Source organism: Rhipicephalus microplus, unplaced genomic scaffold, assembly GCF_043290135.1.
Source record: "Rhipicephalus microplus isolate Deutch F79 unplaced genomic scaffold, USDA_Rmic scaffold_15, whole genome shotgun sequence".
Taxonomy (NCBI): domain Eukaryota; kingdom Metazoa; phylum Arthropoda; class Arachnida; order Ixodida; family Ixodidae; genus Rhipicephalus; species Rhipicephalus microplus.
Genome location: NW_027464588.1, coordinates 2,506,091 through 2,522,571, shown reverse-complemented (window position 1 = coordinate 2,522,571; position 16,481 = coordinate 2,506,091). Strand labels below are relative to the sequence as shown.

Sequence of the window (16,481 nt, the reverse complement as noted above, 5' to 3'; positions counted from 1 at the left end):
TTGCCCTGCTAGACAGACTAGTCGCTGACCAAGATGGTGTAGAAACAGGTCAACAAGCATCTCTTCTAGAAGTTTTTAGTGTGGCTCTGTATCGGCTGGCCACCTAAACTTAGCCGTTCGTCTAGTTGTGACGCGATATTAACGTCTGCAACGTAGACATCGGGACTTCGCCTCGAGTTAGCTCAACCTGCTCGAAGTCACCTGCAAGCACTAGCCTCCCGGAGCCACCAGCGTTGCAACACCGCCGACATCGCAGTCGTGCCAGAATTCTCTTCGACTTCTCGCATCCGATCGTCGGGGACTCAACGCTGCCGGTCATCACACGTATGCCTTCACCTGTTTATATCTTCGAACTTTCTACTCCGTAGTTCTATTGTTGTTAGTTTGTGTAGTTTGTGATAGTTCTCTCTCGTAAGCTGATTTATTGTTTCTGTTATATATCTCTTTAGTTGTATCAAGTGTCAATGCATGTTGTTAGTTGTATTGAAGTGTTGTATTAGATCCCGTGTGCTGCAATATCACTAAAGTTTGTTTTGTTTTCCCACGTCTCTGATCTCTTCACTGTCTCTGCTTGCGTACGGAACGAACCAACCTGCTGTCATTCCCGTCGCCGACTTCGCGCTGGCGACGCTAGAGTGGCAGCTTGTAACAAAACTGGCGTCCGCGAGACAGGACGTTCCGTACAAAGAGTAAGACAGTGAGGGGTGAACGAGAACCGTGCGGACAGCGTGGTGATAGAGCCGCACAGTTGAAGTGGTTGCAGCCTGCATAAGATTGCGCTGGTTTTATAGTGGCATTATAGTGACAGTTTGCAGTATGGAGTGTATGAATTTGGATAAGTGGATCGCGCACGGTAAACAGTTAGGCCTCGAGGGCGCCGAACTGAGACAATGGGTTAAGGAGCAGCAGGAACAGGCGCAGGCGTTAGCCAGAGAAGAGCGGGCACTGGCCCGGGAGGAAAAAGAAAGGGAGAGAGAACGGGAGGAAAAGGAAAAAGAAAGGGAGAGAGAACGGGAGGAAAAGGAAAAAGAAAGGGAGAGAGAACGCGAAGAAAGGGAGAGAGAACGCGAAGAAAAGGAGAGAGAGCGCGTTGAAAGGGAGAAAGAACGAGAAGCGGCAAGGGAAGCGGCTAGGGAAGCCGGAGAACGGGAAGTGCAGTTACTGCAATTAAAGATTCGCCTCAATGAGAGTAGCAGGGTGAGCGGATCCAGCAGTGAGCACGGCGATGCCGGGGAGGAGCCGAGTTTGAGAATACACGCAGGTAGACTGCTCGTCACCTTTGACGAAGGAAGGGACGACTTAGATGCGTTTATACGCCGGTTTGAGAGCATCGCCAGAGGGCAAAAATGGCCTGAAAGCCAATGGGTGACGGCGCTTTCGACATGTCTTACAGGAGAGGCGCTAAGTGTTTATGGCAGGCTACCGCCTGCAGATGCAGCGGACTACACCAAGGTTAAAACCGCCCTCCTGAAGCGCTTTCGATTCACGGCGGATGGGTTCCGAGACAAGTTTAATAAAGAGAGGCCAGTAGGGGGCGAAACAGCAACACAGTACGCGGCTCGCTTAAGACACTATTTCGATAGATGGGTTGAGCTGTCCAAAACTGAGACAGAATTCGAGTCCCTCCGAGCATTGTTGATTAGAGAGAGGTTTTCGCATGGATGTGGTTCGAACCTGGCATTATATTTGAAAGAAAGGAGGGCGGATTCCCTGGAAGACATGCTTGAGCTGGCAGATCAGTTTTTGGAAGCTCAGGGTGGAGCAAGCCTAGCGAAAACAAAGAAAGATGGTCCCATAACGGACGAAAAGGGGAAATACGAAAAAGGAGGCAACAGCCACTCACCACTACCACGGTGCTATATTTGCAATCGTGGGAATCACCCACCGCACTTGTGTCGCAACAGACCTGCCGCTAATGTAGCCATCGTCTGCTTCAAGTGTGGGAAAAAAGGACATAGGGCAAACGACTGCCGGTCAGGGGCAAATAACTCCCTCCAGGCATCCTGCCTCTACGCACCAAGGGAAACGCGTGAGGATCCCATATGCGACGGGTATGTCGAACTTAGGAATGGCGAAAAAGTCCCCGTCGTCAACGCCGTAAGGGCGACACCGCCGAAAAATCTGGCCGAGAACCTACCAGTGGCCACAGGGACCCTCCGAGGCACAGACATATCAGTGTTGCGGGATACGGGGTGCAACACAGTAATCGTGCGGAGGAAGTTGGTGAAAGAAGACGAGCTGACAGGTACAAGCAGACTCGTCTACTTGGTTGACGGAACAGCGAGGATGCTGCCCGAAGCACGGATTGAGGTTGACACCCCCTACTTTACTGGCAATCTGACAGCACTATGTCTGCAAGATCCACTGTATGACCTCATTCTGGGCAATATCGAGGGCGTAAGACCTCCTAATGATCCCAGAAAGCAGACTGAAAAACCAGTCGCGACAAAGGAGCTAAGGGAAGAGCCTGTGGCAGCAGCTATAACCCGTTCCCAAGCGCATGCACAGCCGGGAAAATTTGCCAAGCTTCGTACGCCTGGGACCACGGCGGGATTGCCGGGAGATAACTATGGCTGCGAGCAGAGGGGAGATGCGACACTGAAACAGTGTTTTGAGAAGATCGGCAGGAAGCAAACATGCCGAAATGAAAAGGGAATCATCGAGTACAAACAAGAACAGGGACTGCTGTACCGACAGTACACAGAGGCCAACGGACGGCTTGTACGCCAATTAGTCGTTCCGCGCTGCCACCGAGAAGCTGTGCTTAAAACGGCACACGATGGTATAATGGCAGGACACTTGGGCACGCAGAAAACCAAGGACCGGATCTCGGAGGAGTTCTTTTGGCCAGGCATCGCAGCTGACGTAAAAAGGTTCGTCGCCTCATGTGACATTTGTCAGCGCACCGTACCAAAGGGCCGTGTACCACATGTTCCACTGGGGAGGGCACCCATAATCGACACCCCGTTCAAGCGAGTGGCCATCGATATAGTGGGACCGATTCACCCGCCCTCAAAGCATGGGAACCGATACATTTTGACTTTAATGGATTATGCCACCCGGTATCCAGACGCAGTGGCGCTCCCGAGTATCGAAACTGAGCGAGTGGCCGAAGCCCTGGTCGAGATGTTCTCCCGATTTGGCGTCCCCCGCGAGGTACTGAGCGACCGCGGCACGAACTTCACATCGGACCTGATGAAGGAAGTAGCGCGGCTCCTTTCCGTGCGCCAGCTCCACACCACCCCGTATCACCCCATGGCGAATGGCTTGGTGGAAAAATTCAACGGCACCTTGAAATTAATGTTGAAGCGCATGTGCGCCGAAAAACCGAGAGATTGGGACCGCTACCTGGCACCTCTCCTCTTTGCCTATAGGGAGGTTCCGCAGGCCAGTATGGGGTTTTCACCCTTCGAGCTTCTCTACGGCCGCCATGTGAGGGGACCCTTGGCGATACTGAAGGAGCTGTGGACGAACGCCGACTTGACTGAAGAAGCTAAGACGACGTACCAGCATGTCTTCGACCTTCGGAACCGTTTGGAGGAAACGTGCCGCCTAGCACACGAGGAGTTGGAAAAAGCCTGAGCACGGTACACGAAGCTGTACAATCGAAAGGCAAAGGAGCGGAGTTTCAACCCCGGAGACAAGGTACTGATTTTACTTCCAACCGACACGAACAAGCTGCTGCTACAATGGAAGGGCCCTTTTGAAATCCGGGAAAGGAAAGGTGAAGCTGACTACGTCATAGACACGGCTGGCGGCAGAAAAATCTTCCACGCCAACTTACTAAAAAGATACGAGGAGAGGGACAGCCCCTCCACCAAGGTGTGCAACGTTACATTTGGCGTTGTGGAATCGAGCGAGGACGAGAATATCCCAACCCCCGACTGGCTGAAAGTAGAAGGGGAAGAAGACGTGAAGCTCTCCGACAAACTGGACGCTCAGCAGATCGGACAGCTGCAAAGAATTGTCAGGGAACACGCTCGTATTTTCTCGGATGTCCCGGGCAAAACTGACTGGGTCCACTGCAACCTCGAACTCTCCACGAGTAAACCCGTCCACGTGAAACAATACCCTCTTCCCTTTGCAACGCGGGAAGGTGTAGAGAAAGAGGTGCGGGAGATGGAGAAGCTCGGCATCATTGAGAAATCAGAGTCCCCTTATAATTCGCCAGTCATTTTGGTAAAGAAACCCGACGGGACAAATCGACTGTGTATCGATTTTCGACGCCTGAACAACGTTCTCGTGGCCGACTCCGAACCAATGACAAGAACTGACGCGGTGTTTGCTACAGTGGGAAAGAAGAAGTATTTCTCGAAGCTCGACTTCGTGAAGGGCTATTGGCAGATCCCGCTGACCGAAGAGTCCAAAGCGAAGACGGCCTTCTCGACGACATCGGGACTATATCAGTTCCGCTTCATGCCATTTGGCATCAAGACAGCGCCTGCTGTATTTGCTAAGTTGATGCGGAAGGTTGTAGAAGGTATACCCGGTGTAGACCACTACTACGATGATGTACTGGTAGCCACCGAGACATGGGAAGAGCACCTGAGGTCCCTGGGACTGCTTTTTGAGCGCATACAGAGGGCCGGGCTTACAGTGCGCCCCAGTAAATGCGAACTTGGGGTAGAAGAAATCGACTTCTTGGGACACCGAGTTGGCAGGGGCAGATTGCAACCACTGGGGAAAACACTCGACAAGATCGAAGCTGCACCACGTCCTTCAACCAAGCGACAAGTGCGCGCCTTCCTCGGTCTGACCGGGTACTATCGGGAATTTATCCCGAATTACGCAGAAGTCAGCGCTCCCCTTACAGATTTAACTCGGAAGGGCGAAGCTAACTCGGTGAAATGGACAGCAGCCCACGAAGAGGCTTTTCGAAGTCTCAAACAACATGTCTCGACGGAGCCGATACTACGGCTACCAGATTTGCACCAACCATTCGTACTTCGAACGGACGCATCGGACACAAGTCTCGGAGCCGTGCTCATGCAGGCCCACGAAGGCAAGCTCCACCCCACAGCTTATGCCAGCCGAAAGCTGCTTCCACGGGAGGCTTCCTATAGTACCATCGAACGCGAATGTCTCGCGTTGGTATGGGGAATTCAGAAATTCTCCATGTACTTATATGGAGTACATTTTTGTGTCCAGACAGACCACCAGCCGCTGAGTTATATCCAACAGGCGAAACAGCTGAACGCTCGAGTACTTCGATGGAGTTTACTACTCCAAGAGTACCAGTTCACCATTACACATATTAAGGGTAGCGAAAACGTGGGAGCCGATTACTTGAGCCGGATATAGTTCTTGAGGTCTATGAGCATGTTGTTTTTTTTTTCTCTCCTTCCGTCGGTTGTGCTCTGGTTGTATGTACGTATTCCATTGTATAAGAAGTGTATTTTGAGTTATTTTCTTTTTGATTGGTGCATTGGTTGTTTTACTTGTGTAATGCACATTGAAAGATTGCACTACAGTTGAGGAGCGCACCTGTTCCGTTTTATTTTGTAGTATACATTCGTGCAGTGTATTCTGTATTGATGGCTGCCGTACACGGCTATTTCCTCTTCTTGTTTGTATGGCGCATTGATATTGTTGCGTGTAAATGAAGCTGGTACTCTAACCATTGGTTGTTTTTCTTTTGGTTGTTACTTTGATGCACTCTGCCTAGTTATGTTGTGTATGAGAGGGACAGCCCTTATGCTTCCCTGGTTGGTGGTGTTTTGTTCCTTGTTGTCGGAAAAATTCCCCTCCGTGCGAACAAATGTTATGAATAACATTCTGAAAGTGGGGGGCAATGTCACGGACGGCTATCTTCGGCGACACCGCGTCACGGCAATTAACGGGCGCCGTACTCCCCGACTGACCGTGAGAAATGGAGGCACATGAAAGGGAACCGATAAGTACAAAATGGGGGTGCTCTCCTTAGAACGTCGCCGCCGACAGTTAATCCTTTTGTAACCGTGGCGACGTCTGCAAGGTCGTAGAAGGCCGCGGTATACCCCGTACAAGGATTAGACTACAAGACGCCCGGCTGAGAGCTAAGTGGTTGACCGTTGCCACGGAGAAAAGCGTGGGAAACGCTCTGGTGGCCAAGCCGTATGACAACAACCCGACAGGTTGTCACTCTCGCTAGTTGCGGGCCCTCTCCCTATTAAAAAGGGGTGGGGTCGAAATATTTTTGGGGCGGAGTTTCCCCTCAATTAAACGTGCATGATTGGACCCAGGTAGAGGTCTCTTGTCCCCAAGGAAGAGAGCGAGGAGACACGAGGGGGATTTAAGCGCAGGATTTTGCCCTGCTAGACAGACTAGTCGCTGACCAAGATGGTGTAGAAACAGGTCAACAAGCATCTCTTCTAGAAGTTTTTAGTGTGGCTCTGTATCGGCTGGCCACCTAAACTTAGCCGTTCGTCTAGTTGTGACGCGATATTAACGTCTGCAACGTAGACATCGGGACTTCGCCTCGAGTTAGCTCAACCTGCTCGAAGTCACCTGCAAGCACTAGCCTCCCGGAGCCACCAGCGTTGCAACACCGCCGACATCGCAGTCGTGCCAGAATTCTCTTCGACTTCTCGCATCCGATCGTCGGGGACTCAACGCTGCCGGTCATCACACGTATGCCTTCACCTGTTTATATCTTCGAACTTTCTACTCCGTAGTTCTATTGTTGTTAGTTTGTGTAGTTTGTGATAGTTCTCTCTCGTAAGCTGATTTATTGTTTCTGTTATATATCTCTTTAGTTGTATCAAGTGTCAATGCATGTTGTTAGTTGTATTGAAGTGTTGTATTAGATCCCGTGTGCTGCAATATCACTAAAGTTTGTTTTGTTTTCCCACGTCTCTGATCTCTTCACTGTCTCTGCTTGCGTACGGAACGAACCAACCTGCTGTCATTCCCGTCGCCGACTTCGCGCTGGCGACGCTAGAGTGGCAGCTTGTAACAGTGTAAATAAGCCTCAACATTGGCTCGTGTTCGCAAACGTTCAAGTCAAGGTATATGTAACCTGGTAACTTAAGTTAAACAGAAATTTATGTATTCACTAGTTGGCAGATCGTTCCCACCATCGCCATCCACGTATAAAGAATACAACTAACAACAAACAATAAACTATAAATTAAATATGACTTCAGAGCCGGAAGTGGGAGCAACGTAGTGCATTTGTCCTATACATGGCGCTAAATTAATTTGTTTCTTCACTGATGACCTTTCTTTGAAATTATGAAATAAGAGAGGTTGGTGCCAATATGGTGGCACCGACTACTCCTTCTCACTTAGCAGACAAAATATGTCATAAGAAATGCCAGTTGAGATACAGCTAATAGGTTCATATGTACACATGTTCCACACACAAGTTCAGTTCACATGACGTGACAGTTTAGATACGCATTTTACGTGCCGTTAAAAATACGCAATGGTATTGCACCATATGGCTCACTACTTATACGGGGCGAGCAAAAAGGAAGACCAACAAGAAAGATCGAAGGGGCAAGGTTGCATTTTCAGCCAAATAGTGTACTTGCTATTTACACCAAAAACTAGACACAACTCTCTTCATGAGCACAATAACACAATAGTTCTAAAACTCACGTTTCCCAATCGTTGGAAACCACTGCAGCGAGACAGCAGCCTTGACAATATCGCTTTGGAAACCGCAGAGTATTCAGCGTCTCGTTGCGTAGCGTGTCGGATTCACCTTCACTAAACTCGAGGGCACGCTGCCGTGCGCCAACGAAGGCAGTCGGCAGTCTCAAGAGCGGCTATCTGCACATTCTGTGAACTAGTTCAGCTCTGAAATGTGACGCCATAGAGTAAACAGCACGTAAGGAAATAAATAAAGTGCGGTAGGTATGCATGAAACTACCACAGAAAAAAGAGCGATGGCTTGTTGACCCGGCAATGCGCTGAACAGCCCTGATAGCAACAAGCCCTGATAGCAGATTTTGTAGATACGCCCCCCCCCCCCCCCTATTTACGGCATTCGACCGAAAAATCAGACAATCAACAATTCAGCCAAGCGTCAGATACACCGTAAAGTGAATTTATAGCTAACTGTGGCTATAGAAAATTCTGACTACTTGAAAAAAATAATATATTGAGTTTTTGGTTTTGATTATTAGACCCCTTCCCGTGCACCCAGTCGCTCTTCAATCGCCGGCGTGCATTGATGCCTGTGGCAACCGGCTTTCGACACTTTTCGTTGGAACTTTCGCGACCCATAGATTGGACCATGTCTGAGCGCCCTTTCTCGTGGCTCAAACGGTTGAGTATCGGACGTGTATTTCTAAGGTTGCGGGTTCATATCCCACCGATGCAAAGGGTCATTTTGATCCACGCTGGTTCCTTTCGGTTTGAATATTAATCATAACGGCACAGTAATAAAAAAACCGCATATAATGTCCCCTATATAGGCTTTGCTTGATTTAATTGTTTGTCACTTCAATCAGTTGGACAATACGCAAATATGACGTGGAGGCTGCGACGCGTGCATCTCGGAGACTGATCGGCGAATATTGGTGACCATTGTAGCTTGATATTGCCGATCATTGGTGACAATTGTAATTGAATTATGCTGAAATATTACTATCTGTTCTTGTTCAGAGAGATGCTGTGACAATGTTCTGACCATTTTACCCGCGTTCATTGTTTGCCTGCTTACAGGGTGAAATGCAGATAAGTTCAAGTGCGATGATATCGAAACCTACGAGAGGACCCTGGATCATCATCGGCCACATCAATGGGCGCCTATAGCAATATAATTTTACCTCGAAAGTTTACGAACCAGCCAAACTCGCCATCTGGTTGCGCGTACAGCAACGGTGGTGTGCTCTCGCCACGAACATGTCATCCACACTCAAACACACGAGCTCACGGTCAGTCACACACGGATTTGCGGCCCCATATTGGGGCTGTCTCGACTGCTCTAATGCATAGTGTAGAGGAATCTTCACATTTGCTGTGAAAGGCCGCATGCTTATAGGAACATCGTTTACTAATTAGTGTAGTCAAGAGAGTGGAAGGAAATAAATTCCTCTGCCAGTCTCCCGAATTTCTCAATTTCCCAGGCGTACGTATGCACGTACGCACGCTCGTACAAACTCACAAACATGCCTAAAGTGTGGCAAATGCCCCCCCCCCCTTTACTCTGCACGCGAAGGTAATCATTACACAACCATCCCCTTCTCAAGATCCGACGCAACTACAAGACTTCGTTCACTTGCACGCGACCTCACACTGGTACAGTGAACTCGACGGAATTCACGAACGCGCGCCTGCATAACTTAGATACCGATCTTCAGCTTCGTCTTTCCTCAGGAATATCTCGAGCTGAGGAGACTCTTCTATGGCGCCTGTGGCTTGGAGTGGCCTTCACAAACGCACACTCTTGTCTTATTGAAATGGGCAGCTCTTCTACATGAACTTACTGCAGCTGCGAAAAAACCATCACCTCCCTTTTATGTGAGTGTACACTTTTCAACGCACCAAGACAAGAACTCACTGAAGCTTTGAATAGACTAGATGATCGACCTTTGTGGAAATAAAAGATTATGGCTCATTGGCCGAGTCCATCCTCAGCCCAGAAGGCTTTGAAAGTTTTGTTACGCTTTTGTGGACAACTGGCCTCAGAGACAGATTCTAGTGTCTTATTCTATTCGATTTTGCTTTTCCTGTTCTGCAATTCTTTTGTTTCTCTTGCTCTCTCTTTGCAACATTTCTCTTCTATCATCTCTTATCTTCCTCACCCCCTTCCACAGCATAGGGTAGCCAGCTGGTCTAAAAACTAGCTAACCTCCCTGTCCTTCTGCTTAATCTTTCCTCCTCCTTCTATCGCATGAGTTTGTCCGAACATCTGTGCGCTGCCACACGAAGTGCAATGGAACGGCAAGTGTGAAGTCCCACCATTCTTAAAAGTTAACGTCTGCTCATTTACACGATCATAATACAGTGGCCTTCCCGGCCTCTGTACAACTGGCCACATGTCATCGGAATTTAAAAACCAGCACCCACGATGCAACGCAGAACTGGCCGGGCGTACTCAACCTCCCATGGCAGGTTGGCGTCTTTCGAAGAAAAGCGGGTACAAAACGTTGGGAGCTTGTCGGCTGTCAAAAAAGATAACACAAAAAGCACTCGCCTTCAACAACAACAGGTTGTTGTAAGTCAGCGCTGTGTGTTTTAGCCTACAATATAATGCATGACAGTACTGTTCCCTTATTTCTGCACAGGGTGTGGCTCTGAACGTGGACCTAGCTCCCACTTTCCTGGATCTGGCCGGCCTACCACCGCACGTAGACATGGACGGCGTCTCGCTGAAGCCTCTGCTGCTGAGCGGCGCGTCCCACGACAGCCAGCCAAGGCAAAGCTTCCTGGTCGAATACAGAGGCGAGGGTGTCGAGAGACCATTTCGCGAGGAGTGCCCCGTACTACAAGGCTTATCGGTGGGTCCCCGTGACGAGCGCTTTGAGAGCGTACAGACCCACCGCGTTTGAGAAATAATATTTGGAGTTTAACGTCCTAAGACGATTGTATGATTGCGAGGGGCGCCCGTTTGAGAAATTCGTCACTTTAGGCAAGGTCGTGTGTTCGAATCTCGGCAGCGACACTGCCGTGAGGAAGGAATGCTGCAAAATTTTGCCAAATTTTCCTGAGGATGACTGTTGTTTATTATGCGAAAGAGCAGCTTGCGGGATCTACCGGCAACATACGGCTACATCGGCGAACGCTTAACAACAATAAGCCAATATTAACCAATGATTAGCTAACAGTTTAGACAAGATTGGTCAGTGCTATTGAGTATTTTTCGGTTGTGATGGTTGTCTCTAGTGGCCCTTTACTCCTCAGTTGGTCGTATTGCCTTTCTAATTGAGTTTGCTTTCACAATAATTGATTCACTCAGTACATAATTTTTATTACTCAAATATTCCAAATGCCTGAGTAGGTAATGCGCAGGACAGTCACAATAAAATTACTCGGTTACAGGTACAGGGCACATATTCGAACAGGTAGAAACACAATAGACAAAAAGTAATGTAAGTACTGATACTAGTAGCTCAATAACGAAGCGTGCACGGTCAGTCAGAACAATAAATAGTGCGATTAGAACAAATATGTACGCGTTATTTGATAGTTTAATAATAGCGAAATTGCACTTGAACTTATACTGCCCAAATAAATGAAAACAAAGCACTACAACCACGAAGAAGAACTGAAAGGAACTTGCTCATATCTTCGAAACATTTTTACAACTTACAAAGAACAGACAAAGAATGTTTTAAAAGAAATCACCACACAACCATTCTGGACAAAATGACCAGCGAAAGCTGAAGTGTTGGTCTCCAGAGTTTAGCAGTGGGTTCAACCAGACGCTGCACTGAAGCCTTTAACAATGATTGGTTACATGTTCGTGCATCTTAACGAGGTTAGATAAACGTTTCGCTTGGGTTTACCATAGTGTTAATTTGTCGTGCCGCAAATTGTGCAGCACGTGATGCGTTTCGAAATTCGTCAATAACAGTGGTTGTCCTCAAACCAAAGCCAGTCAAGGACGTCGTATCCGAAGCTAAAGTGACTCTGGAGAAACTTTCATCGAAAGCGGGCGTTCGCCCCACCGAACGTTCTTCCGCTATCATCACACTTCAACGCCACGTTGTTGCGAGCGTTTGACAGCGAGCTAACTCACAACGCAGCCAATGGCGCACATACTTGGGCATGAGGCTGCCAACGACGTTCCTAATAACAGGTAGAATGGAGACCGCTCATGACACCGCTGCCGGACACTTTCTCGTTTCTCCAAGCGATAGCCAGCTTCCCGCTGTATAACAATATTATTCATAGGCATCTCAATCACCTTTAGGTTTAATTAAAAAACCTTCATACTTTCGAGAGAAAACTGTATCGGCAGGCCACTTGTCCCAGCGATATACTTAAGTAAAACGGAGGACTTGAGACTCTGTACGTGCAAGAGTGGGTCACACTATAAAAGGGGCTGCTCTCTTTACATTCGAATATGACGTGTATTACGTCCTTCACTTCACGGGCAGTTATTCCAGTCTCAGCCCGGAGGAGAATGGGTTTTAGGTGAATATAAGAATCACTCCTGGCATAAACTTTAAATTTTTTTTGGAAGGATTTAAAAAAAAATGTTTACCGTTTATGAGTATTTGTTGACAAACCACGTTACAAGTTTGCCAACCATCAAGCACTAGTCTTTTATTCATAACTTATGTGTTGTTGTTCGAGGATAAAGCCCGTCAAAGAACGGTTTTATCTGTCTATCATGGTCTATGACTGATTTACCCATTGAGCTAGCTCGAATGACGTACTGAGTACACCGACCCTTCCCAAAACACCAGGTATTCACAAAGTGCATCCCGAAACTGTGACAGTAAGTGAATTTCGGCATATGCTCTATGCCTTGGAGCAGACATCTTGAGTGAGCTGTAAACGTTAACTACAGTGGTAGTTCCTAAACCAATATAGGTAACATTTTTGTTTCACAGCGGGAACAGACTCGCGGGTCAGTAGGAAAAATGAAGGTCATTTCCAGTTTGAAAATACTAAAAAAATATGTAGATTTTTTCGGCAGAGACAAAATTACAAAATTCAACCAGCGAAGCCGAAACCATAGCGTAGAAAAGCGCAACTATCAAGCCTCTTTAACTTCAATGAATGAGTTTCATACTACGCGAAGCCAATGAACAAATACAGTGGTATGATCCAACCAAACTCTGTGCGCTTAGTTGGGCCATAGCGCGAAGTTGGTGAGGGTTCTAAACCAAGCGAGCCAACAACGCGCGCGTTCTTGGCACACATGTGGAAGTGCTCTCTTACAAGTCGGTCGGCGCAAAGGAGTAAGTTTCAGCTTCCTCTTCCAGGGATGCAACCCAGAGGTGGAATGCAAATGTCAAGACTCCTTAAACAACACGTACATCTGCACAAGGCACATATCTGCGAATGCCAGCACCAAGTTATGCATTTTCGACGATGATGAGGTAAGCACCGCATTGTGTGAATGCATACGCCTTGCCGAAAGAGGTCAACACTTCGCTATTCGTTCATGACGTGCGCGTTCGTGTATGTCCATTGCTTGTGCCAGTTTTTTTGCACTTCAGGTTAGAAAAACATTTAGAGTCGGTTTAGCAAAATGAAGGAGGCGCCAAATGCTTTAGGTAACGCTGGGGAGATAAATGGCGAACGGCTATGCTGTAGACACCTCGCAAGCATTTCAAGATGATGCATGGTAGGCACAAGCGTGCGCAGGGTGCCCCTTCAAGGGTAGGGAGGGGTGCTGTGGTTCATCGCAGCACCCCCTATGAGAGAGAGAGAAATAAATAGAGAAAAAAAGCAGGGAGGTTAACCAAGCTTCGCTCACCCCCCTATGAAGTTAATGTACTTGTAAGGGGCAGACTTCGTGCCCTCTCTCTTATATCATATGGAAGGATGGCCGACCCTAGTCCCCTCACACTCCTGTGCGTACCCCCATGATAGTATACGAAGTAACCTCTAGCTGGAACACTTCATTTGATTCTGAATTATGTCTGTGTTCGTGTCTTCTGGCTTTGCAGGGTTTCGTGGAAAGCTACAACTTGACGGCAGATCCTTACGAGCTTGAAAACACGTTCTTGTCAAGCGGCAGCGCACTCCGTGGCTACGATGGTCGAACGTGCCTCATCGAGCTTCGATCATGTCGTCGGGAATCGTGCTACGTGGACTGCTGGAAGCCGGTGCGATAAAGTGACACGTTTGCCGCATCCATCCAATCAACGGGAACGGGTCCACCCAGCAGATAGTGCGCTATTGTTATAAGGTACTGCGCATGCGCTCAAGCGCACACATAACAGGCATTTTTTCTTCACGTACATCATGGTATCTGTTCCTGTTCATACCTGAGGATGGCCGATATGCGCACATTGATATTTCGGGTTGTGCGGGTTTCGAACCCAGGAACTCTGCAAAACCTGAAACATTATCTGTGCGGCCACGCTCCAGTGTGCCCGCAAGGTGGCGTTGAGGCAGGAATTCTAGGTTGCACCGTAAGGGACCGGATACCGAACCTCTGAATTCTTCTGGACTTCTCACTAAAATCATTTGTATCCATGGGGTTTTACTTGCCGAAACCAGAATATGAAATGAGGAACGCCTTAGAGGAAGGCTCCGAAAATTTTGATCACCGGGTATTCTTTGAAGCCGGGGTCAGCAACATGTGGGCCACGAGCCGCATACGGGCCGTTAGGCAATATTCTACGGCCTGAAGCCTCGTCAGATGCGTCCCCATCCCCATGTCCCTCCATACCTGAAGGCTGACATGGCCAATTTGACCTCAAAAGGCTTGTTTCTAGTTGGAATTGGCTACCTACGTTTCAAAGCAACCTTAGGACGTGAGTGCTGAAAATGAACGTGATTATACAGGGTGTCCCACGTAACTTGAGCCATAGTTTAAAAATATGCCGGAACAGGTGATTACGACAACACCCAATGAATGTTACTCACCGTTGCCTGGAGTCAGAATATTTTAAGTGGGCCCACCCAGCAGATAGTCTATCTATCTATCTATCTATCTATCTATCTATCTATCTATCTATCTATCTATCTATCTATCTATCTATCTATCTATCTATCTATCTATCTATCTATCTATCTATCTATCTATCTATCTATCTATCTATCTATCTATCTATCTATCTATCTATCTATCTATCTATCTATCTATCTATCTATCTATCTATCTATCTGTCTGTCTGTCTGTCTGTCTGTCTGTCTGTCTGTCTGTCTGTCTGTCTGTCTGTCTGTCTGTCTGTCTGCCTGCCTGCCTGCCTGCCTGCCTGCCTGCCTGTCTGCCTGTCTGTCTATCTATCTATCTATCTATCTATCTATCTATCTATCTATCTATCTATCTATCTATCTATCTATCTATCTATCTATCTATCTATCTATCTATCTATCTATCTATCTATCTATCTATCTATCTATCTATCTATCTATCTATCTATCTATCTATCTATCTATCTATCTATCTATCTATCTATCTATCTAGCCACCTACGACATTTAGCTTTCCTGGCCGTTTCGACAAGGGTATCGATACCAAACTTGGTGTAGCATAACACAACTATATGAAGAGCATATTGAACTAGTCATAATATGAAAATCATGACATGAATGTCATGAATGTCAGGATTTACATTTCATGGTCCTGCAATCCTTGCATTGGTTCCATTCACATGACATGTTGCAAGACTGGTACGATATAACATGATTGCATGGCGAACGCAAGAACTGACCTTAACATGAAATTCATGACATGCATGTCATGAAAAACGTGACTACATGCCATGCTCATGATACTAAATTCACATATGAATTGCTCGCGTGATACTAAGCAAATATACCAAATTTTGTATTACAGCACTTGAATAGATGACGAAGTTATGTGACTGGTGCAAACATGATAATCATGAGATGCGTGTCATATAAGAACATGACTACATGCCACGCTCATAGTGCGCTCGTGGCCGTTTCGCTAGCTTCACTTATACCAAATTTGGTATCACAGCACGTAAATGGATGACGAAGGTATTATAGTAGTGCAAACATGATAAACATAAGATGCGTGCCATGTAACATGTCTACATGCTACGCGCATGATGCACTCGCGGCCGTTTCGCTAGCTTCATATGTACGAAACTCGGTATTACGGTACGCGAATGAACGTAGTGTAATGTGAAACGTTGTCTCCTCAGAGTGTCCAGTTGATCGCACAGGATTGAAGTGTGAAGCACGGTAAGTGCTTCTACGCATCTGTCAGGCAAGGGTGGATTGCCACTATGCGAAAGGTATGAGCGTGTACTGCGTATGTGTCCTGTTCTCAGCCTTGTAAGTGCAATTTCTGTGTGACGAGATTGGGATACTGGCGGCCCAAAACAAAAGTGTGGCTTAATAGTGTGCAGTTTATTCTCTGTGTGCTTATCCCACGTGTTCTGCCAAGAAGCCCTGAGCTTTTGTTTCGGGAGAGGTTTCAGGTTGTACCGGTATAGCTATCGATGCATTAGGAATGCTTCCGTTGACGGACGCGGCTAGCTGGTTTGCCAACACGTTTTCTTGTATCTCGTAGGGTGCAGGCACCCAGCACACCACGGCATGCTGTTTGAGTGAGTAGACAGTGCATAAGAGAAAGTAAGGAGATACGTGGACATTTTTCTTTAATTTTCAAGGGGTTCAAAGGCTTTCATCACGCCTATGGAATCAGTGTATATTACTGCACTTAGTAGTTTTTATTGTTTAATGTGTTTGACGGCTGCAAGTATCGCGTGGGTCTCTGGTGTGAATATACTTGTGTTAGGATAGAGAGCACCAGAATTCACAAAATATGAACCGACTGCTGTGCAGGACACAGAACTGTTAGACTGAAGCATCGGTGAAGAATTCTTGGCAATAGTATTTGTCCTAGAGCTCCAAGAAGTGCGTTCGGATATGTAGAATAGGTGCTTGTTC

General features: G+C 47.3%; 1 protein-coding gene across 1 annotated transcript; it reads left to right on the top strand.

Moving 5' to 3' along the window:
• The first annotated feature begins 10,220 nt into the window (after positions 1-10,220).
• On the top strand, positions 10,221-13,804 carry LOC142784584 (N-acetylglucosamine-6-sulfatase-like). The gene is made up of 3 exons (XM_075883004.1): positions 10,221-10,430; positions 12,867-12,983; positions 13,557-13,804. Exons 1-3 carry the CDS (start codon positions 10,287-10,289, stop codon positions 13,722-13,724), a joined length of 429 nt encoding a protein of 142 aa, XP_075739119.1. The 5' UTR covers positions 10,221-10,286; the 3' UTR covers positions 13,725-13,804.
• The last annotated feature ends 2,677 nt before the right edge of the window (positions 13,805-16,481 follow it).